General features: G+C 43.3%; 1 protein-coding gene across 11 annotated transcripts; it reads left to right on the top strand.

The window, feature by feature from the left end:
• The first annotated feature begins 1,699 nt into the window (after positions 1-1,699).
• On the top strand, positions 1,700-20,970 carry STYK1 (serine/threonine/tyrosine kinase 1). Of its 11 annotated transcripts, XM_038154065.1 has the most exons (12): positions 1,701-2,199; positions 5,468-5,557; positions 7,674-7,875; positions 12,907-13,011; positions 13,860-14,003; positions 14,928-15,176; positions 15,412-15,593; positions 17,459-17,542; positions 18,351-18,559; positions 18,771-18,811; positions 19,087-19,183; positions 19,614-19,818. In XM_038154065.1, the coding sequence occupies exons 4-12, from the start codon at positions 12,945-12,947 to the stop codon at positions 19,816-19,818; spliced, it is 1,278 nt and encodes a 425-aa protein (XP_038009993.1). In that variant the 5' UTR covers positions 1,701-2,199; positions 5,468-5,557; positions 7,674-7,875; positions 12,907-12,944. The 11 variants fall into 11 exon arrangements, with proteins under 11 accessions (XP_038009998.1, XP_038009993.1, XP_038009987.1 ...); XM_038154059.1 differs by having other exon boundaries at positions 5,468-7,875; XM_038154060.1 differs by lacking the exon at positions 5,468-5,557 and having other exon boundaries at positions 5,650-7,875.
• The last annotated feature ends 2,605 nt before the right edge of the window (positions 20,971-23,575 follow it).

Consider the following 23,575-nt stretch of genomic DNA (forward strand, 5'->3'; position numbering starts at 1 on the left):
ACAGTTGTCTTCCAGCTTCTCTCCCAAATACTCTGACCCAAGGCAACTCCTTATTTTTAAAGTTAGTTGTAAAATCTCCATTTGTAACCAGTATTTATTTCGCAATTGCAGGCTCCAGCCAGGTTAAGTACAAACACTAAGTTCTGTCACCATAGAGGCAGATAAGTGATTATGATTCCCTCACCTCTGCTTAGTTGTAGGGAATGAAATTCTACCATGTAAAAATGCTTGGGGCAAAAACAGAGTTTTAGAACCTTAGTGTTCACCGAAAATGTGACACAAAGTATTGCCTTTAATTTCCTTTCCTGAAAAACATCAATGGATGGGACGGAACTGTGAAGAAAGAGACGGAAGAGCTTCAGTGTAGTGACTTTATGCATCACACTGCATTGTTTTTATCCTATGATTTCTCAGACTCAGTGGGTATCTGTTTTCCGGGGTTTATTGCCGATATGTACAGAAGGAACGCGACCGGAGGTTTGTTATGGCTTTACAGCATTTTAAACCGGAGCCAAACCTCGGAACTAGGTGTTCCAAGTGTCTCTTCATACAACGAGGCAAAACTGAGGTTAACCGAGCATCCTCCTTGCCCCGGAGCCCTTGGAGAGCCCAAGCCGCGGTGCTGTCCCACACCAGGGGCACCTTTCGGCCGCCGCCACGGCCGCGTCCCCCGGGGCGCCGGGGCCGCGCCGCCGCCCGCCCTCACGGACAGGGCGGGCGGTAACGGGACACCAAACGCCGCCCGGCCGCCGTGCCGCCCCTCCCGCCCGCTCGTTGCCCGGGCTCGCGAGCTCGGTTGATTCTGTGTTTCACGAACACAATCGCCTGGGAGAGCTCGGCGGCTGGGGGAGCGGCGCGGTTGGCGCTCCGCGGCGCCGGGCTATGGCTGTGGCTGTGGCTGTGGCTGTGCCCTGGCACCGTGTCCCGGCTCCGTGTCCCGCCGGCCCCTGGCTTCCAGCGCCGCCGCGGCCGGCTGTGTGCGGCATCACAGACAGAATCACAGAATCACTAGGTTGGAAGAGACCTTCTAGATCATCGAGCGCAGCCCATACCCTAACACCTGAAGTAAACCATGACACCGAGTACCACATCCAGTCTTTTTTAAACACATCCAGGAATGGTGACTCCACCACCTCCCTGGGCAGACAATTCCAGTACTTTATCACTCGTTCCATAAAAAACTTTTTCCGAATATCCAACCTATATTTCCCTTGGCACAGCCTAAGACTGTGTCCTCTTGTTCTGTCATTTGCTGCCTGGAGAAAGAGACCAACCCCCACCTGACTACACCCACCTTCCAGGTAGCTGTAGAGAGTGATAAGATCACCTCTGAGACTCCTTTTCTCCAGGCAAAACAACCCCAGCTCCCTCAGTTGTTTCTCACAGGGCTTGTTTTCCAAGCCCCACACCATCCTTGTGGCCCTCCTCTGGACGCGCTCAAGCGCCTCAACGTCCTTCCTAAACTGAGGGGCCAGAACTGGACACAGCCCTCAAGGTGTGGCCTCACCAGTGCCGAGTACAGGGGAAGAATGACCTTTCTTCTCCTGCTGGCCACACTATTCCTGATACAGGCCAGGTTGCCATTGGCCTTCTTGGCCACCAGGGCACACTGCTGGCTCGTTCTCAGCCGGCTATTGATCAGTGCCCCCAGGTCCCTTTCTGCCTGGGCACTGTCCATCCACACTGTCCCCAGCCTATAGCGTTGCAGGGGGTTACTGTGGACAAAATGCAGGACTCGGCACTTGGACTTATTAAACATCATCTTATTGGGCTCTGCCCATCCATCCAACCGAGCCGTGCGTGTGATTTGGGTGGTATCTACGTGTGCTACAGCTGTCCTGCGGATAGAGGATGGCTATGTTAATAAAACTGCCAGTCTGCAGCCTTTCAGTGTGCTTAACCATAAAGAAAAAGCAGAGAAGGACAGAGGATGTTAAACAGGACCGGGCCGGGCGTGCTGGGCAGCACGGCATCCCTCGGCCCCGCGCCCGGCGCGGTGCAGTTTCCGGCGCCCGGAGCAGGGGCGGTGCCACCCTCCGTGCCCACAGCCCCACTGCGGCACGGACCACCCTCCTCCGCCAGCCCTGCTCCGCACTGCCCCCGGGCACGGCGAGCCGCAGGAACTGCAGTCGTGGCGAGAGCGGCCGCGCCAGATGGCCTGCGGTGGATTCAGGGGCTTTCCTGACAGTAACGCAGAAGGTACATCTTAACCCTGAGTTTAAAGCTGGGTGGAGCTTCTGCTGCTTTCCTCAGGGAGTCGCTCCCTGCCTGCGGGATGGAGGGAGACATCAGACCAGGGCCGGCAATGACAGCCCAACGAGCAGCAGGTTCACGGCTAAGGAGATTAGGTTTATATTGGATATAAAGAAAAAATACATGCCGGTGAGGGTGGTGAGAAGTTGGAACAGGTTGTCTTGAGAAAGCTGTGGATGTCCATCCCTGGAAGTGTTCAGGGTCAGGCAGTATGGACTAGTGGAAAGTGTCTCTGCCCACGGCAGGGGGATTGGAACTGCATGATCTATGAAGGTCCCTTCCAAACTGTTTTGTGATTCTATGATCTTTGCATCATTAAAACAAAACAAAACAAAAAAAACAAAAAAAAAACAAACAAAAAAAAAAGCTGGAGACGGTGTTTGCAGGACTAGGCAAAATCAGGTTGGAATTTTTCTGGAGAAAGAGCAAGAAGACTCAAGGTTTGTCGAGAGTTAATAGACAGGAATTATCTGGTTTATAGGAGAGTCTCATTTCTGAATTGTCTGTGGTTCAAGTTGTGTCCCATTCCAGATCAATATCCAAACCTTGAATGGTTTGGGCTGTCTCTTGTTATCCTTTTTCATCCTCACAAACACAAACTTAGTCCTGTTTTTAAATTATTTGGTATATTAGTATTCTCATTATGCAGCAGACTTGCTCATCTCTTGCAATCACCATTCACTTCACTGCCAACTGAGTAGCTGGTTTGAAGATGAGACTCCATTTTCAAAATAAAATTAAATATTTATTCACCTAAGTTGCATTGATTGCAACTTTATCACAGAGCACTGTGTTGCTAAAGTTTTGCAGGGGTTTAAAAGCAGCTGAGTAAAATCCCTGAATAGAGTAAGTGCTAGCAAATTACTGGACCTTCAGCTGGCTGGTGAAGATTGATGCCTAATCATTAGGTCATTTCAGTTTTCTACTTTATTTCTTTTCATATGGTGCAACCTTTGGAAATTTCAAATAACAAATACTGCAGAGCTGAACTGAAAATCACAACAGAATTGCCATTAAAAAAATAGGCTTGTAAATTTTCTTGATCAAGAAAACCTGCTACTTTGAGAGGCAATGCTCATGAGGCACGGCAGATGCTTGGGATAATGATGGGAGGTTTTCTTTCACTTTAAGATCATTCCTGTGCTGTGCCATGTTGTGCTTATCTGCAAAGACTACATCAAGGTTCTGTGTCCCAGAAAAGTGCTGCCCTTCCTCTGCATGGCCCCTTCCCCAGCAACATCTTGTTCTTTCTCACAGTGTGTTGTTACCAATGATCCTTGGTTGGCTCTGCAGCTGCCTGGCTGTTGTTGTTTGACACATTAGCCCCTTGCCTTCTGAGTTTCTACACCTCTGCGGGCTTACGTTGACCAAAAGATCAGTCACAGTCTATCAGCTATAAGCCACAGTTTTAAGTCCTATATTAGAAGGTGAAAATAACTCAAGAAGTTCACTGCTTTGTCCCAGAACCCATCTTGAGGCTATGGTGCAATAGCTGTGTGTGGTTAGGATGGTTTCTACATGTGCTACAGCTGTCTTGGAGATCAAGAGGATGGTAATGTTAATAAAACTACTGCCAGTCTGCTGCCTTTCGGTGTGCTTAATCATAAGGAAAACAGAGAAGGATAGAGGATGTTAAGCAGGCAATGTTTTCTTTGTGGATGCACATATAATACAAGACATTAGCAGGAAAAGTCTGTTTTTCACAGGGCAATAAATTACTTCTGTCACTTCACTAAGCAGGGGGAAAGGCTTGTTGATGAATGAGGAGGATTATATAGGCTGAAGCTTGAACTCTGAACCATTAAAATATCTCATCCAACCAGTCAGACTGGGAGCACAACAGAGACACTGGTGGGGGAAATTAAAAGCTGCAGCCATTGCTGCTTTTGCATATGCTTACCCTGAATATTTAACCCTTTGCCTTTCACACAGTCTTCCACAGCAGGGAGGTGTAGAAACTGAAAGGAGGAAGATTTTCAGTTGTCATATATTTAAACAGGAATCTGAATAGGTTTTTCTCCAGGTGCCCTTGAGGAGGGTGCCTGTGGAATGTAACTCATTTCAGTGAGGAAATCATTTAAATGAAGAACTTCTATTTGCATTTTACTTACTGTTTAATTGAGAATGAGGTATTAGACAGATCCCCTGCTCCTTCATGGAGAAAACACTACAGAGAGTCAATGCAAATTAGTACCAGAATGAGAGGAAACTTGAAATCAGAGTCTAAGCCTACATTCTGCAGCTGTAGTGATCTTTCTATTTCAAGAAAATTTTCAGTCTAGAAGATGTCTCTCCTGGTTTCTCATGGGATAAAAATCCATATTACAGGACTATTTTGCTGATACTACTTTGCCCACTCCTCCCAGTGTCTGTAGAGAGATCAAGCAATGAAAAAATCACTCCTGCTTTTCACCATTTTGCACACATGGGTTAATGACAGCTGGAAGAATAATGCTAAGGAGAAGTCTCTCTTAAATTAACTATTGTCTTTTGATACCTAAAGGTATTGATTGTGCTATAACTAAAATTTTCCCCACAACAACATAATTATATGCAGCAACAAAATGTTAATAGCAGTAGATGAGTTTGGCCAAAACAGTTGGCAGAGATCACATAATCTGCTGCATCTTCCCGAAGCCACCTGCATTGAGTTGCTGAATGTAAAATGAAGTTTGTCTCTCAACAAGGTGTAGGTCTCATGTTGTTTACTCTTGAAATGCAACTGCCTCTCACTCCTATGAAGTAGGTAAGCAAATAATCTTGTGTAGACTCACATAATCAGGACTCAGGAATCTGAAACTCTTAACACAAGATTTATCAGTGATAGGGGAGGGCAGAACAACAGCTGGGGCTTGCATACATGAATTGGTTGGGAAGAAAGTCCCCAGAACTAAAATGAAGAGGTGTGATGAAGATTAGACCCCACAGCTGCTGAGGACACCAGAGGAGCACAGTGGACACCCCCAGGGCATCATGGCAGGAAAAGGTCACAGGGAAGTTCAGGAATATTGTCTGGTGTGTTTGGGGAGCTCAGAGTGGTGTGAGGAAAGGGCAGGGGAAAGTCAAACTTCCCAGAGTTCTGGCAGAATGCATGAACAGCCCGAGCAGGAGGGACACCAAGGGGCAAGGCAGAATGTGAAAAACCCTGTGTTTCTGCTGTCTGCTGTAGCATGTTTTGATATCATTAGCCTTTTATCTCTTTCTTCATTTGCAGACTGTGTTCCCAATGAAATGCTTTTTCAGCCTCTGGAGTCCTGGGCGTTTTGTACAGATTTTCTGTTCCAAGACCCCATTCTTTTTAAAGGTGAACCTGTAGCCAGAAGTGTATGAATTCTATTTACTACATAACCTCTCCCTCTTGTTCTGTATTGGGGTGCCTTTCAAACCCCACTGCAGGTGCCTGCCCGAGGGCTCTTTGCTGTGCCTGTCTCTGTAGTCAGCCCATGAGCAACTGGTGTGTGGAAGCCAGGCAGACCTGTTCTGCAAGTGTGTGCCTTCCTGTCAGCTGTGTGTTGGACATCCCTGGGGAGACAGCTGAGGAGACCTAGAGCAGCAAAGAGCCGAAGCTGGGCAGGACTGGAGTAGAAAAATCAGTGAGGAGGAACTTAATCATAAGAATTACAACACTGCCAAGGTAATCATCAGAGTTACTGGGAGTGGCCTCACAAACTGGGAACTGGTAGCAGGAGAGCTTCAGGAAAAGACAACCGCAGGGTAAGGGAAGTGGTGTCATTCAGGTAAGTGAGAGAAAGCACTTCTGGAAGATCAGCCTATGAATATTTATTTCTTAAAATACTTTTATTAAGATAAATGTGACCTGAATTAGAAGGTGGCTGTACTGTAAAGTCTATATGTCTGTGCGTGTGTGTGCGCATGTACACGTGTGCATGTGCTTACTCCTGGTAGTGAAGCTACTTATAGCCATTTCTGTGATCATAATGGTGTTGGGGTTTGAGGAAAAAATAAAAGAGGGATGTCCTCTACACAATGTCTGATTTGAATGAAATAACTCACAGGCATTTTTTAGAGAGGAAAAAATTAACAAAGTAATTAAGTTTTGTATAAAATTAGCCTCAGTTCACTGAAACAGGGTGATGCTATGCATGTGTGTATAAATATGTCCAGTCTTTAGTTAAGTAATACATGCCTAGGGCTGAATTCAGAACTAATTACCATTTTACTCCCATCACTGTTTCTTGATTGTAATGCAGGAATCTCTAACCCAAAGTGGTGCAGATATTTAGATTTTCATGTGTTTACCTCTGTGTGCATGAGCTACTGATTAAATGACAAACAAAATCTGTGTTAAATCCACCAAGAAACATCCAGAACTTGGGAATCTAAAACTAAAGTTGTCTACACAGCTTCAAGTGGCTGTGAATTTATGAAAGCAGATTTATGATGAATTTCTGAAACCATTAAGCAGCAATGTGATGTCATACAGTATTTTATCACACAGTAGGTTTTTCACAACAAAAGCTATATGTATGCGTGGTCCTTTGAAACAAAAATTCTTCATTCTTCTCATGTTCTGTCATAGCTTTTGCTGTCACAGTTTTTCAGAATTTCTGTATTTGTGCTGGGGTGTGATACTGGGTTAATACAGGCAGCTACCAGCAAAATCAGAGCTCAGTCAGCAGGGAGACATTTTCAAAAGTAGTATATGATTTTGCTGTCATAAAAGGAAGCCATAGGTGATAGTGTACTGTTGAAAGTTTGGCCTCTAGACTTTTAATAGCCTGCTCATTAAGGGCTTCAGCTTAATGTATTCCTTGGTTTTTTTATTATTTTAATTCATTCTTCAGATTACCCGTGAGGAATTAATTTGGGTGGCCTTAATTCATTGGGAATGTTCCAGACATGGGTTAATTTTCCAGAAACTACAGTAGTGCATGTCTGCATTTTTATTAGAAAAAATATCTTTGTCTTAATCCTCATTCAGGTTCTGTCCCATTTCTCCCTTCTGTACTTAAATTTCCATATGCAGCACAAATAAATTAATTTTTTGTAGATGATCTAAGCAAAACCTAGCACTGTAAGATCCTGCATATCTCCACTGAAATGGTGCCAGTTAGAGCTAACATTTCTAGCATAAAAGCACAGCAGCAGTGAGTCCTCCTGACTCATTTCTCAGTGCAATAGTGACTGTTAACTTTGCCTGGTTTTTCTGCTATATTGAAAAGGAGCCAAGTTTCCTTTAAGTAACCACCTGCTCAAATAGCAGCATGGGCCTCATTATTTGCTGTTTTCTCTATGGTCTAGCTCTTCAAAAGTGGTCAGCCTAATTTTCTTCCGCTCCCTTAATATGCTTCTGTAGCAGCTAGCCTAGGTTTGATATTCAAGTGTTGCTTCTAATTTTGGACCAAGAGAAAATATTGTGTTTCTGTATCTGATTTCTGAAACGCTTTGTTTTCTTACAGGGTGTTACTGTTACCAGCTGTTTCAAAAGTGAGTTATAATACTAGATCTTTATAGCTGAGACAGTGCTACAGCAAGCCATAGAATATTATTTTTAGTCCTTGTTCACAAAGACAGAAGGAACTCTGGTGTGGCTGGTCAGAATTTTCCATTCAGCACAGGTGAAGATGCTGCTTGGTAAGGTGCCTTGCAGTGAGAGATGAGGTGAGTCCATGGGCCAGGGAAACCTTGCAAAAATGACATGGTCTGCCAGGCTGTTGGAAATAGTGTCTAAGGTCTTCTGCAGGCAGAAGAGACAGAATATGCAGTCTAACAAATGGATGGCTGAAACCTGTCAGGCTCATTTTTTAATTATTTTGGATGCTGCTTTTAGTAAACGGTGGGCGTGGCAGGGGAAAAAAGTCTCCTTTTCACTGTTTGCTTTACAGTGGTGCTTTATTCCTCCCTCTTCTCTGACTTTCAATGTCCTCAAGTGCCCACACCCATGGTTTCCTGCTGTTTAGTTCCTGCAATTCTGATAGGTCCTCTCCATTCCTGCTGCACAGCCATCACAGTGCATTTGTGCAGAGCAGTTGCCAAAGCCTTGACTGTTGACCATGTTCAAAGGTCAGATAAAAGAGGAGAGGAATAATAAAAGCAGCAGTAAAATGGTAACAGGCAAAGCTGGAGAGCAAGGTTTTGCTGCTGCAAGAAATTGAGTAGAAGTCATAATGTTTAAGGATTTGTCTTTTTATCAGTCAGGCAGTGTGCTGGACTGAAGTTACTGAATTACTCAGCTGTTCTTTATGTGCCTGTAGTCGCATTACAGCTGGTCCTCACAATTGGTGCATAAAAACCAAGTGTAAGAATACTTTTATAATAAAGTGGTGTGCAGTTAACATGGGACAGGATGTCTGGAGAAATAACTGCATTAAGTCCATGTCAGCTCATAGCACTTTTTAAAGGGTCTAATGAAGATCTAGATGAATCTTAGCCTTTATTTTTGTTGTATTTAATTAATCAGCTGTTACTTTAGACCTTTAGCTAATCATTACACAAGGATTTACATATTTGCACTGATGATGGGAACTGCTCGTAGCTTACAATTTAGACATATTCAGGGGCAAAACTGTGTATTTGCTGGAAATATGGACAACTTACTTTCCTGAACATGGCAGGAGCAAGCAGCAGGCAACTTCTGTGTGGGCAGTATTCAAGCTGTCTGTTGCCATATATTCCATGGGTGTCCTAAGTCTTGATATTTCTTTTCAGTTTGCACCACAAAGTTTGTCACTCAGGCTTCTTAAGTCTTAGTCCTGGCACTTTAAATAACATAATTTGAACTTAATGAGAACTTCAAGGCCATAAAATTTCAGAGAGGATTGATTATTTTAGGGCTTTACAATTATGTGAGTGCTTCTGCTATTGCTAAGGGGATGGTATCCATGTGAGAATGAATGACAGGAGACTGGAAAAATCATGGTACAGCTTCTGCTGGCTCACAGTGCTTGTGGATCTGTGCTGACACAGGGAGTGGTTTCACACTGCAGCTTTAGATGAATTAGCCATTCACCCCTGACTAATACCAGCCACTAAAATGGCAGGAAATCACCATGGCAAAAGAGCAGTGGATTTTTCCTGCTAGGTTAGTGGTTTGAATCAATTTACCATGTGATCAATTGCACAACTGAGAGCAAAACAAGCAGTGTGAAGACAGCAAAGACAGGAGATAATCTCTTCTTTTGGCATTGGTGAATACTTAATTCTGCTCAGCTACATTCAGTATTTGGGTTTCTTGAACTGCTTTAAGCAGCTCCCACAGCTGCCACCTTCTAGCTGCTTATTCCTGTCCCTGTGTTGCCCTCTGTGCATTGTCTAAATTGCCAGGGCAGCAAAACAGCTTGGCAAGCAAACACAGCTGGAAACAAAATGCCACCTTTCCCCAAGTGTTCATCCTGTTGGCAAATGTGCACAGAGCAGCAGTGTTGGTATAGGGTGGGGGCTAATTAATCTGTCACTGCTGCCAGACTGTGGAACTGCTGTGCTGCGTGTAGTGCACCAAGTAGTCTGCTAGGAGCAGTTTGCAAGTGTAGATGACTGTAGTTCAACTTCTGCTAAGGTTTTGCCTTGTATTTCCCATTGTCTAAGAGCAGCTATTTCTGCTATTTTTAGGTACTGTGGTCTTCATTGTATATTTAGCTTTGACATCAGGATTTGGGTTCAGGTTGAGGATCAGAAGACTCTACAGAGGGATCTGGACAGGCTACATCCATGGCCAATTGTGTGGGGTTCAACAATGCCAGGTTCTGGGTCCTGCCCTTGGGTCACACCAACCCCCTGCAGCTCCAGGCTGGGGCAGAGGGGCTGGAAAGCTGGGAAAGGCCCTGGGGTGCTGGGGACAGTGGCTGGACAGGAGCCCAGGTGTGCCCGGGGGGGCAAGAGGCCAATGGCACCTGGGCTGTGCCAGCCATGGTGTGGCAGCAGGGCCAGGGCAGTGACTGTCCCCTGGGCTGGCACTGCTAGGACCACACCTCAGATCCTGGGACACTTCTGGGAACCTCAGGACAAGAAAGACGTGGAGGGGCTGGAGCAGATCCAGAGAAGGGAAAGGAGCTGGAGAAGGGGCTGGAGCACCAGGAGAGGCTGAGGTAGCTGGGGGTGCTCAGCCTGGAGTAAAGGATGCTCAGGGAGACCCTTCTGACTTTGCACAACTCCCTGACAGGAGGGAGTAGCCGGGGGGTCGGTCTCTGCTCCCAGGGAACAAGGGACAGGATGAAAGGAAACAGCCTCAAGTTGTGTCAGAGGATGTTTATATTAGATCAGGAAAAATTTCTTTGCTGAGAGTCATTAAACATTGGGATAGGCTGCCCAGTGAAGTTGGTGGAGTCACCATGCCTGGAAATGTACAAAAAGCCTGTGGATGTGGCACATGAGGGCATGGTTTAGTGGTGAACATGGTGGTGGTGCTGGACTGACTGTTTGATTTGATGATTTTAATGATATTTTCCAATCTTTATGCTTCTGTGAATTACAGTGAGTGTAATTCAGTCTGTGTAAAAGAACATTAAAAAATCCAGTGGAATAAACAAGCTAGCATTTAGTTAAAATTGCACAAATTCACTAATGCAAATTCTAAACTGAAGTAACACAGTGTATATGTGCACATGACCTAGACAGCAGTGATCTTGGTACAGTGTTAACCCACAGGCAAGGAAAACTAGAATGCCAGTGAGGTACAGATTTCCGACCTTTTAAGATATTTTTGTTTCCTTTATCCTGTCTTGATACTGGAAAAATGCCTTCATCTAATAAAATAAGTAGTTGAGCACTGTCAGTGGTCCTGCTCATGCACATGAACACGCTAGTTCCACATAACTTTCATGTGTCTCCCACTGCAAAAAATATTAAATGTATAGCATGAGTTCTGTGGATTTCTGAGTTACTATTCTCCTTGTGAGGATAGGAATGTAAGAATGGCAATGATGTTGCTGCTAGACAAGTAAGCTGCAGACCAAGCCTAGTACAGGAATTTATTTAGTCTTGGCCTGCAAAGTAGCACTGAAAGGCACTTCAGAATTACGTTACTGAGCAAAACTTCTTTTTCTGCTTGCTAAGTATTGTGAGAGGATAGAGAGAGAAGAGTGTCAGTGGGCTTCTGTAATCAATCTTTTCCAGTGCTTACACCTCCATAAGCAACTGCAGTACATGAAAGTGCCAGGGCAAATAAAGTGCCAGTGACTCCCAGTGTTTTCATTCCTGGATCCCATAGTTCTGCCCTGAGTATGGTTGGAAAACATGAGTGCCACATACTGACATCATTGCTGGGAGGTGCATAAAGAGTACAGAGGAATCTTTTTTACAGACAGGAACCAGTGTAGACATGGCTGCTGTGTCAGAGCTTTTTCCATGGATCTTTGCTGCTCTCTCTGCAAGCACAAACTGGGGTGTATGTGCTTTTGTGTGCCTGTGCATGCATGGTGTGTAAATGCCAGTGCGCATTTCTAGTAAGCACCTGAACAAAGCCATTGGCAAGTTTTAAGATGGAACTTGGACTGTTCATGACTTATACAATATGATTGCTGGCTAATGGTCCTGAAGTCTGTGTACCTGAGAATGAAGGAAGCCAGGACTGGTCCTGTGTATTTGTGTATAAGTGTGTGTGTGTGTTAGAGCTGAGGCGGGTTGTTTCAGTGTGCTTGCTTTCAGAGTGTACCTGAAAAACATGGTATTATTGGTGTGTTATTATTCCTTTGACTGGATTCCTGGTGTAGCCAACCTTGGAGCCAGGTAAATCTGCTAGCACATTAAGAATGAAATTAAGTAAAAAAAGGAAACAGACTTTTTTTGATATCTTAAAGCACAAGAACATTCAATTTTTCTTTCTCTGCTGTCTCTGACGTGCAACTGGTAAAGAATAATTTCACTTATTAATTTTAAGCATGAGAACAAACTGTTAAACATTTCATCACCAAATTCCATAAAATCAATGCCTTATATTTGCCATTGAGGTTAATTGCCTAAAACTCATAGCTAAAAACACAGTAGGTGCTTACAGGATAGAAGTCACAACTCCTATAAAATGTTCTAGATAATACTGTTTGCACAGCTGTTAAGTCTTATATTTTGGCAATGTTTATAAGAAGCAGTGACTAAACAAGGTGCATGCTTGTACAGGCTGTGGATTTTCAGCTACAAATGCAGAAGAGTTGCAGATGTTGTGCTTTGGAATACCTACAGACTTGGCAGTGCTCAGAAGTTGGTACCAGAGAGCCCTAATGACAACTCTTTTTTATCCTTGTCTTTGTACAGCAACAGTAGGAGTTGTGGCAAGGACTGTAGTCAAGAATGACATTTTCTCTGCATGCTGCTGATCTGGTCACTTGTAATAGACCAGAAGATAAAATGCTGAGTCATTATGGCATCTTAAAAATGTGTTAGCTAGGAGGGTATTAGATGTTCTTTAAATATAATTAGGTTCATATCTATGGATTTTTGTACATATGCCAGCCTTTAGGACTAGGGGTCCTCATTTGCTTGTGGAGCACTGTAGAACAAGCCTAACCCTAAATTCTCTGTGATCATCCATAGGATGTGATAGTGGATGTCCTGTGTCATTCTGTAAGCCTTCAAATCCCAGTGCTATTTCATGCAGCCACTGATTGTAAGGGGTAGAAAGCTCCCTATTCACTTCACTTTTTGCTTCATCATCATCCTTTCTCCCAATAAACTTTGTTATTATTCTTTATGTCTGTGCAGGAAGTGGGAGTTGGAGGCCTGCTTGCTTGTAACTGAACATGCCAGGGGATGTGAAAAGATTCTCACGGATGCTGCTGGAGTGCAATAGCAATGACAAGCTATGTGGTAAGATTCACACATTTCTTTAATAAGATTTCAATGCTTGCAGGAAGGCCAGGTTCACTAAAAAGTGTGCCAAGCCCTTTCTTCTCCTCCACTGCATCCCAGCCCACAAAGAAAGATTTGATGGAGCTTTCCCTGCATTGTGTTTCAGGGAAGAAACGTTTATGGAGATGAAGCATCTGTGGCTGGGTCAATCTCACATAATTTTAGCCATTTTAGAGAAGTGCTACTTAAAATGAGGTGTACAGCAGTCATTAAAGATTCCCTGCAGCTTCCCAAAGGACCAGTTCTGTGGGATTTTGATTTCATGACTTTCTGCCGTCTTTGGGAACGGAAAAAATGGTCTCAACCTCCTCCAAATCTGGGGACATGAGAAAGATAGTTACCTTCACAAGCCTTGCTAATTGCAATGTCTTTCAGTCAAGTTCCAAAGGTGACCACACCTAGTTTCCTTTAAAATGCTCTGTGTGATTTTACTGGAAGGAGCTGGAGCTGTAATTGCATGTGATGGCAGCAATATCCAGCCCGTCCCATCTCCCTGCTGTCCTGCTGCCAGTGCTGTTTCTGTTTCACTGGTGGATGTGACTTCAAATGGCTACAATTCCTGGCCTGCTTATTAAAGCATCTAAATAAGTGACCTTAAGTGTGGGAGTCTCAGTGATTTCATGCAGCTTAGGTACTCAGCACCTTTGAAAAAGAAGGTGGCCGCACTAACAGTGTTTACCTATTCCAGAAGATGGAACACACACTTTTGGGGTTGAAAGTTACTGAAATGGATTGTTGCTACATCGTTATACAGAACCGGTGTGCTGCTTACTCCTTGGTTTTCCATTTTCTTTCTCTGCTGACAGTTGTGCGTGAATATCAAACAGAAGTGATTGTTGTCCCAGTTCTCCTGGTGGGAGTTTTTGTCATTGTGCTCACTGTGATCCTTTGGCTCCACTGCCGCGGCCTGCGAGCAAAGCAGGAGCAATCAGCACCAGCTCAAACCCAAGGTAAAAAAATGCTTTTCAGCCAGAGGAAAGAGTATTGGTTTCACAGATAGAGGCCAATTCCATTTTCCCATCACTTGAGCTGTTAGGCAAAACCATTTATGAGAATCCTGAGTGGTATTCAGCAATCCAGTAAACATTAGAAAAATTGTGAACACTGATTTACTTCATTTTGCAGCAGCAGTAGTGGAAGCTGTAGTATAGATGGATCTGAGAAAATCTAAAGCATCGTGCCATATAGGCTGTTTAACATGCTGTGGTAACATCACAAGAGCTGCAAAGTGTTATTTATGTAACAGCTTCTGGAGGCTGCTGCAAGGGGAGTTTTACTGGGGTAATTATGAATGATAGTAATTTTGATGTAGATTACATGTAGTTAATCCATTTTCTGTACTGCCATTTAAGACATTTAATTTCAAGCTGCTGTCACCCTCTTCCTATGGAGACGACATGAAGTAGAACAGGGTGAAGTAGAACTGTTAAGGGGGTAGGAAAAGGTTTGTTGGTACACATGTGGCTGTGTGGAAATGAAAATATGGTTCTGAACTAATTTTGGGTATATAGAAGGGAACAGATCTTGAGCCTATATTAAGAGAAATCATTGAGAACTGGTAATAAAAGAAAATGTTAATTGCTTGAGCACATGGGAATGAAGTCCAAATGTGTCTTATCTATAAAGGTTATATAGTTAAATATGGGAGAAATTTATAGACTGGTTCTGTCTTCTCATCAAATAGAATGGGAGATAAATTCTTTGTCCTCTTCAAGAGCCAGGATAAGTAGGATACAATAACAGTTCCTTACTTTGCCCTGATTTCTGAAACACTGTGGAGCAAAAATTAAAGACCATGGAAGGATGAGCATTGCCATCTGTTACGAGAGTTCATCTATCTGCATTTATGTGTCATATGTATTTGCTTTTGTCAGTGACAAGAAAGAATCAGCAGGAACCCTGCTCAACAGAAAACCGCTACATCCATCTGACTGAGAGATCTGTGGAGAGCCTGCTAAGTTCTGCATCCTTGACTCTGAAAGAATTAGAGATACCACGAGAGAAACTCTTACCAGACAGTTTGCAGCTGATAAAACTTGGTGCCTATGGGAGCATCTACAGAGCACAGTTGGGAACTGGGAGCTCTGAGAAGACTAAGACTGTGGTGTTGAAAGCTTTGCAAGGTATGAGCCGTGGTCAGGATCCACTTTGGTACAGTCTCTGTATCCCAGACATGGTGCTGGGCAGAGTGTTGCCATCAATACTGGGCAAGAGCAAGCTATGTTCAGTACAGTAAGTCCAAGATGTTCTTGTAGGATTAAAGATTGCTGACCATGTTGGTTTTAGCTGTCAACCTGTTCTTTGCTGCTTCCATTTGTTGTTGTTTTGTTTTTAATTTGTTTTCTTTTGTTTTCTCAGATCCAGCTAGTCCCCAGAAAGTAAAAGATTTCTTGGGAAGGATTAAATTCCATCAAAATCTTGGCCATCATGAGAACCTGGTTGAATTGGTTGGATGTTGTGTAGACCAGCTCCCGCTTTATATGATCATGGAAGATGTGTCTCTTGGTGATCTGCTGACATTTCTGTGGACATGTCGGAAGGTGAGTCAAAAGAAATGATGACAGAATAGCTTCTTTAATTCCTTAGGTACATATCTATCCATAAGTCATATGGATAGATAAATTATATTTTTTTAAATTATAAATTACTAAATTATAAATATGTGTTTATAAATTATTATTTTTTCACATAAATTACTTTTTTCACATAAATTTCACTTTTCTTTTTTTTTTTTTCATCTCTCCATGCATCCCTCTGTATCAATCAAAACTATTTCCATGCTCCAAAGAAGTTCTACACAGGTCCAACTTGGCAGACCATTGAAGGGCATTGAAGGCACTGGAATTAGAATGAATTCATACAGCCACCTGAATTTCTAAAGTTTGAAATCATGTCTCACTCCAAATGCTTTTAAGAAAGCAGAGCAGTTACAACACAGGGAGGAGGTCATGGGATGATAACTAATTGGTAAAAGACAGGAAATAGAATATAAGAATGAAAGGTTGGTACTTGCACTGAAGGGAGGTCAGCTATCTAGGACATGGTGCTGTTCATTCCATGTATTAATAACCTAAAAATGGGATGATGGTGACATGAGGATATTTGCTGATGATTTCAGCCAGTAAAGCCAAGGGCAAACCCAAAGGAATTGCAGAAGGATCTTCCAAGACTGAGAGACTTGTTAATAAAAAGAACAGATGAAATTCAGCATTGTTAAAAATGAAATAATGCACAGAAAGAAGTTTCATTTATGTGAATGATGGCTTCATGTCTACCCATGGCTGATGAGCGGTAAAATCTCGTTGGATGAGGTCTGATAGTATGAAAATATGCAATTCATTGAAAATGTTGACTCAAGCTAAAATAGAGCCTAAATATCAGGCAAGGTTTAGATTGGATAGCAGGAAGATATTCTTCCCCCAGAGGGTGGTGAGGCACTGAACAGGTGCTCCAGGGAATGGTCACAGCTCCAAGGCTCTCTGAGCTCCAGGAGTGTTGGACAACACTGTCAGGGACACGGTGGGGTTGTTGGAATGTCCTGTGCAGGGTCAGGAGTTGGACTCAATGGTCCCTGTGGGTCGCTTCCACTTCAGCATATTCTGATTCTATGACTCATTGTTACAAAAGGCACGGAAACAAAACTCTGTGGTTACCATGTAAATCCATCACTCTCCTACATCTGAAACTCTAAATAGAGAAGGATTGCTTCCTGTCCTGTTCAGCAGAAGGTCCAGGTGGTAGGAAATAAAACTAGTATGTGTCATGTTCAAAACAGACAAATGGAGCTGATTCTTCATGATCTGAGGATTTGACTAATGGAATATCTTGCCACTGACTGGTGTGGATACTGATAGCTCATAAGAGGTCAGTTATGGAAGGTAACCTTTCAAAGGTTACTGAACATGTTGAAACCATAATCATCTAAGGAAGTTTTTAAGTAGAACATATCTGTGGGCTGTAAAATGGCACAGGAAGAACATTGTGTGTTTACCTTATTCTCTCTCTCTTACTGTTACAGGCAGTGTGGTAGGAGAGACAGACTGTTAGTCTCATACCAGGTGCCCAATTCATGTGTTAGAAATGTGCTTTTCTACTCATAATTCTAATTTATAATATATCTTTCATTCACCTGTGGGGATCATCATTCGTCACTGTCATTCTGACAATTTCTGTCTAACATTAATTTTTTTCCCACGTGTCAATCTGCCCACCAGTTGTTTCTAATATACTTGTCTTACTCAACACATCCTCAGCATCACCCATCCACATCCTCTAAAATTTCAGTCAATTTATGAGCAATTGTGAGAAGGAGGAGCATAAGATTAGATAGATTAGGAGGAAACATTCCCCACAATCCTACTGCTGTGGCATTTGTTTGAACCAAGGTCTCTTATTTTGTGTCTAGGATGTAATGGCAATGGATGATGTCCCCTATGACCTCACTGAGAGGCAGGTATATGAGGTTGGACAGCAGGTTGCAGCAGCTCTGGTAAGTTTTCTCAGGTTGGCTGCATTTTTTCCTTCTTGCTTGATTGCAACACAAGTTTGCATGGTAATGCCGCTGGCTGGGCTACGGGGTGTACGCAGGAGCTGCATCAAAGCCGGATAGCTTTAGCTCTGAGGGGGGCTAGTCAGCCCAAGCTCTAGCAGTGCCTCCAGCCTGCGCCTTAGCAAGCCTTTAGTGATATTCAGCTTTAGTGATTCTCAGCTCATGGGTGATTTCAGCTCTTGGGCTTGCTAGGCTCGGCTGGGGCATGCAGTAGGCATTTGGAAGACCAGGAAAGAGAGGAGAGCGCTGTATGAGGTTCCGAGAAGATTTCTTTATTGGTCTTCTTTGTAGCTCTTCCACGAAGTGTCTGGAAGGGTCTCAGGGACAGCGGCTCTGGTGAGCCGGGCAGAAACAGGGGTTTATATAGGGCAAGGGAGGATTGAGAATTGTCCAATGGTAAGGGTTAAAGGAAAGTGACCTATAGCCTTACAGAGAGATAAGCAAGGGTCTGAGAGCGGGGGAGAAGGGCTCCTATTGTCCGGTCATCCTGACTCAGCATCTTGCCTGTCTTAGGCCTCTGAACACCAAGGCACAAGGTTTGCAGGGCCTGCGCCTGCTACAGCATGGTGGCTTAAGTCTTCTTGGCCTAAGCCCTGAGAATAAAGGCTTTGTGAAAATATGCTTTCGTTATGTCAGTGAGCACATGTAACTCCACAGTGTTGAAGACAAGCATAAACTCAGTGAAAATTTGTATCAATTAAATTTGCTTTTAAAATCATCCTGTTTTCTTTCTTTTCCAATTTCCCAGGCTTATCTCGAAGAAAAGAACTTGTTCCATGGTGACATTGCTGCCAGGAATGTCCTTCTTCATCACAACTTCACTGCCAAGCTCTGTGGTTTCGGCCTGGCCTATGAAACTCACACACATGGTGCCAGTTCAGTCACAAGGAAAGTGCCTGTCAAGTGGCAGGCACCAGAGAGGCTCCTGAGCAAACCCCCTACCATCAAGGCAGACATGTATGGCTTCATTTTGGGACTAGAAGTTCACCTGTCTCTTTCACTCCTTTATGTATCATTTCATGTCCTGAAATTCCCAGGAAGGCAGATCTAGTTTCAGCATAACACTCCACTTTTACAGCTCATTCTTTCTCCTGTCTGCAGGCCATGCCTAGTTGTTTTTATGTATTTAAGCCAGCAAATAACATCACTTTGTTTTCTTTTCTTGCAGATGGTCTTTTGGAATTCTACTGTATGAAATGATTACATTAGGTAATAAGATTTAATGCTAATAAAAAATATGTAAGGAAGCAGCAAATTAACAAGACCCAAAATCTCAAATTTTAGAATGTAAAGTTGGGCCATTTAAATAAGCACCCTGTTTTTTTCCAATTTACAAAGTCTCGTCATCTCCTTTTAGACCTTCTGTTATTGTGAATTGTGGTAAGAATTTAGATTTTGGTAGGGAAGGAAGGCAGTCTTGCACAGAAGCTGCTCTGTACAACCACTGCTATAGTTTTCTACCATTGCTCCTTTTGCCCTTCCAGGTGCTCCACCATATCCTGAGGTGCCACCTTCTGACATTTTATCATACCTGCAGAAACAGAACATTATGAAGCAGCCCTCGAGCTGCCAACAAGCCATGTAAGCCACTTGCATTATGGACAATTGAACATGAGGTTGGCAGAGCTAAATGGAAATTAGACATAGAAAATGAGATTTTACACAAGATTTTTAAGTCTAGACTATACTGAGAGTAATCTGTTAGCTGAGGAGATTTGTGTCTGCCACATCTCCTTACTGAGTTCTGCTACATAAAACCTTTCTGTCCTTCTGTTGAAAATGACACTTATTTCTGTTTCCTTCTCTTGAAAATGACACTTGTTTCTGTTTGCTTAAGTGCCCTTGCATATTGCTGCTCCACTGCTTCCTTGCAAGGTGCAGCACTGCTGGGGAATGATTTTCCTCCTCTCAGTTACAGGATATTCTCTGAAGTGACCAAAGTATCCAAAGGGAAGATCTAAGGTACATTTCTTTGCATGAAGGCATAATTTCATCATTTCATAATTTACAGGTACTGCATCATGAAGTCCTGCTGGGAGTGGAGTGCAGCTCACCGGCCTTCCCCAGCACAGCTCTTGTGCTCCCTGAAAACAGCTATGAAGACCAGCAGTGGGCACACAGTGCTGCAGGTGCCTGAGCCAGTGGTGCCTGAACTCTATGCTGATGTTGCTGGTGTTGATGTGCACAGCTTGGTGAGGGAATACACAATCCTCTGAAGGGTCTTTTCATATTTTGGTAAAGGAGACAGAAGTCTTAGAGTTTTCCCTTTCTAAATATTTTGCAAGCTCAGAACAAGGTCCGTATGTTGGAAGGGATCCCTTTGTTCTTCAAACATCTATAAAATCTCCATGCCAGACACAAGAAACTGTTATCATTATTGTTAAATCAACCTCTTGGTATCAATCTGCCAGTGGTCATTTGGGAGTAAAGTGTGTTTAGGAAGCTGTAGAAAATGTAATGAGAAACTTGAGTTAAAGGAGTGTTAGGTTTGTGTGGCAAGGTTTTGGTGATGCGGTGGGCTGCAGAGGTGACTTCTGTGAGAAGATGCCAGAAGCTTCCCCCAGCTCCACAATGGACCTGCTGCTGGTCAAGGCTGAGCCCTTCAGCAACACTGGTAGCACCTCTGTGATTACATATTTAAGAAAGTGTAAAAGATACTGCACAACAGCAGGTGAAAGAGAGGAGTGTGAATGTGAGAGGAGCCGCTCTGCAAACACTCAGGGCACGGCAGAAGGAGGGGCAGGAGCTGCTCCAGAGCTGGGATTTCACTGAGATTCTGTGGTGCAGCCCACAGAGAGGTGGCTGAGCCCCTGCAGCCCCTGGAGGGCAGGGGGGATGCAGAGATCCACCTGAAGCCCCTGAAGGAGCCCATGCCAGAGCAGGGGCATGTCTGGAGCAGGCTGTGACTCCGAGGGAAGCCTGTGCTGGAGCAGAATCTGTCCTGGCAGATTCTGTGGAGAGAGGAGCCCTCATTGGAGAAGGACTGTACCTCATGAAAAGGGACTCATGCTGGAGCACTTCATTAAAACAACCCTTGCGAAGAACTTATGTTGGAGAAATTCTTGAAGGACCTACTTTCCTGTGGAGGGACCCCACACTGGAGCAGGGGAAGTGTGTGAGGAGTACTCCCCCTGAGGAGGAAGGAGCAGCAGAGACAATGTGTGATGAACTCACCACAACCCGCATTCACCCTGCTGGATGAGAAGAGGTAGAGGAATTAGGAGTGAAGCTGAGCCTGGGAAGAAGGGAAGGGTAGAGGAAGGTGCTGCAAGACTTGGTTTTATTTCTCATTATACTTCCTAATTCGATTAGCAATAAACTAATTTTTCTCAAGTTGACTCTGTTTTACCCCTAACAGTAATTGGTGAACGCTCTCTCGCTGTCCTTATCTTGACCTGGGGGCCTTTAGTTACATTTTCTCTCCCCTGTCCAGTTAAGAAGAGGAAATTATAGAGTGGCTGGATGGGTACCTGCCATTCAGCCAGTGTCAACCCACCATGAGGTTTCTGGAAATTTTTCCCCATCTTTTCTGTCTCAGGAAAATTGGGTATTTGAAAGAGGAGATGTCCTGGGGAACATGCTGGGGTGGTAGTCAATAATTCTCTAGTATTTCTCCAGTGCTTTATACTCTAGCTTCCCTTGGGAGCATGGACACTGTATTCAAGCACACAAACCCACAAAAAACCAATCCCCACACCTCCTTGCCCAACAACAACAACAACAAAACCAAGCAAAACCCTTTGTTATGAACGTAATTGCCAATTAAATCGAATCAATAATTTGTGAGAGCCAAATTATGATAAAATAACAAAGTATAAAATTTATTTCACGTTCGAATGACAAAATCTGGGTCAGCCACGAATCAGACAGAGTCTAGCCCGGGACTTAGGCTCTGGGTGACACACGTACACAGCTCTGAGCCCCTGTCACATCAGAGTGGTAGTGGCACACCATAGCTGTGTCCGAGTCCAGTTCTTATACTCTTTTTCTTGCCACGGGCCAGGATGTCCTTTGTCCTTTTCTTAATCAAGTAAGTCCCAAAAGCTTCTCCGGTCTCAGGATAAAGCTATCAGATGGAAGACAGTCGATGTCTTGGGAATAATTCATTGGTTTCTTGTCTCCTGCTAGACAGAGCTTGAAAAGCCTCGCTTGCAATACACAAAACCCGTGTAGGGAAAGAGTTACAAGTTATACAGTCCCTTACTGGTAGTCCTTTGCATGTTAAGGGATTTCCCAGAAACAGACCACAGGTCTGAATGGATTACCATCGGATATGTCATCTCCCCTGGCTATCTGCAGCCAGGTGTGCCACTAATGGCTGACTCTTTACTTAGTTAAACTTTTTGAAATCCTGTGCCGATTCCCCTTCTTCACATGTAAATGTAGTCGTGCTATGTGTGGTATGTGTATGACAACAGGTTTCCCAACCCCTGCAAGCTGCTTCCCTTAGCTTTTTGGGGACTTGCCTGGACAAGCATCCTGAGATAGAAAAATAGACTCTTAATTTTTTTTTTTTTATAGCTACTCTTAACTTATTCTATTATTTTTCACATCTATAACTATATTACATTCATCATATTATTTTATTTTCTCTTGAATTTTGACACATTCCTCACACCTTCATGTCTGTGGATGCAGAAGCTGTTACACAAATGTCATACATCTTCATGGAGAGTGTGCTTTCTGTGCAGGTCAGGTGAGTACTCCAAAGCTTATATGAAAGTTTTTGATAATTGATTTTAATGGACATGCAGACATCATAAAAAATTATGCACTGGAAGTTGTGGCTATTTCACTTTCATTTAAAAAGAAGCAGAATCAGTCTGTGAAATAAATTTTCTCACTTCTGTTTCTAAAGTTGACAGTATCTTAGGGTTTTTTTTTTTCTTACTATTTTGCCACTTTGAGCATCAAAGGTCCTTGTGAAAAAAGACTAAATACACATAAAAGGAATAATTTTACCATTCTGTGTGAAGAGTGGATTCATTGTTCACTCAACATCCCCCCACTCTTTCCATTCTGGTTTCCATCAAAACGTGGTCTTCTTCCAAAGACAATGGTAAGAAGTTTTCTATTTTTAATGCAAAATGACATGAATGAAATAATTGTTCTTTCTATATCACTTAGGCTTTGCGGGAAATGATGTTTGTTTCCATAAATAAATGTAACGTGAGTACACGTGTCACCACTATACACTGGGGCATTGCAAAGTCCATTCAAGAGGAAGTAGTCAGCTTTCAGACTTTTCCTATGGTGTTGGCTAATTGCCACCTGGATCTTCATAAACCAGTTAGTGTAAATCTGACCTGGATAACTGAGATGCCTTGTTTTCCAAATGGTAAAATAATAACATCCTTTTTTCTCTCCCTCACTTGAACACAGGTTCAAAGCTGCCTGGTAAATTAGGTCAAATTCACAGTTATCTTTGGTGAATAAAGTATTAATTTAAAAAATAATTTGATTGGTTCAAACCTCCCTCTGAAGAATGGGTACTCAGAAAGGTCTTGCCTGTGAAAGGTGAGTGTGTGGCAGGTAATACAATCCCAGAGCTGTGAAAGCATCCCCAGCGCTGCTGCAGACCTGACAAATAATGCACAGGGAGCCTTGTTAAACAGAGCTAAAGGCAACAAATGCAGCATTGTTCTCAGAGCACAGAAAGCAATGCTCTGCTTTACACAAATGCTCATATTTTATTTCTGTTGTGAAAGCTCTGATCAAGGCAATCCATGGGAATTCAGATGCTGAGCACCTCATAGCCTCCAACAAAAGATCACCTTTGGTTTCCCCTGCAAGCAAATCTGTGCCAAGACCCTGCTTATGAATTTGCCCGCAGAAAGGCATTTTCCTGCTGTATGATAAGATGTGATTTCATTTCCCTTCAATAAAATGGCCTTATTAATTCTAAAAATCTAAGCATTCTTACTCTGATTTGTCTTCCGTGGTTAATTTACGTTGGTTTGGAAGTAACTGAAT

This window comes from Motacilla alba, chromosome 1A (assembly GCF_015832195.1).
Source record: "Motacilla alba alba isolate MOTALB_02 chromosome 1A, Motacilla_alba_V1.0_pri, whole genome shotgun sequence".
Lineage (NCBI taxonomy): Eukaryota > Metazoa > Chordata > Aves > Passeriformes > Motacillidae > Motacilla > Motacilla alba.

Coding starts and splice junctions, on each gene's coding strand:
- STYK1 (XM_038154070.1), top strand. CDS start 12,945: ATGCCAGGGGATGTGAAAAGATTCTCACGGATGCTGCTGGAGTGCAAT. Junction 14,004..14,927: donor AGCACCAGCTCAAACCCAAG/GTAAAAAAATGC, acceptor TGCTTTTGTCAG/TGACAAGAAAGAATCAGCAG. Junction 18,812..19,086: donor GTATGAAATGATTACATTAG/GTAATAAGATTT, acceptor TTGCCCTTCCAG/GTGCTCCACCATATCCTGAG.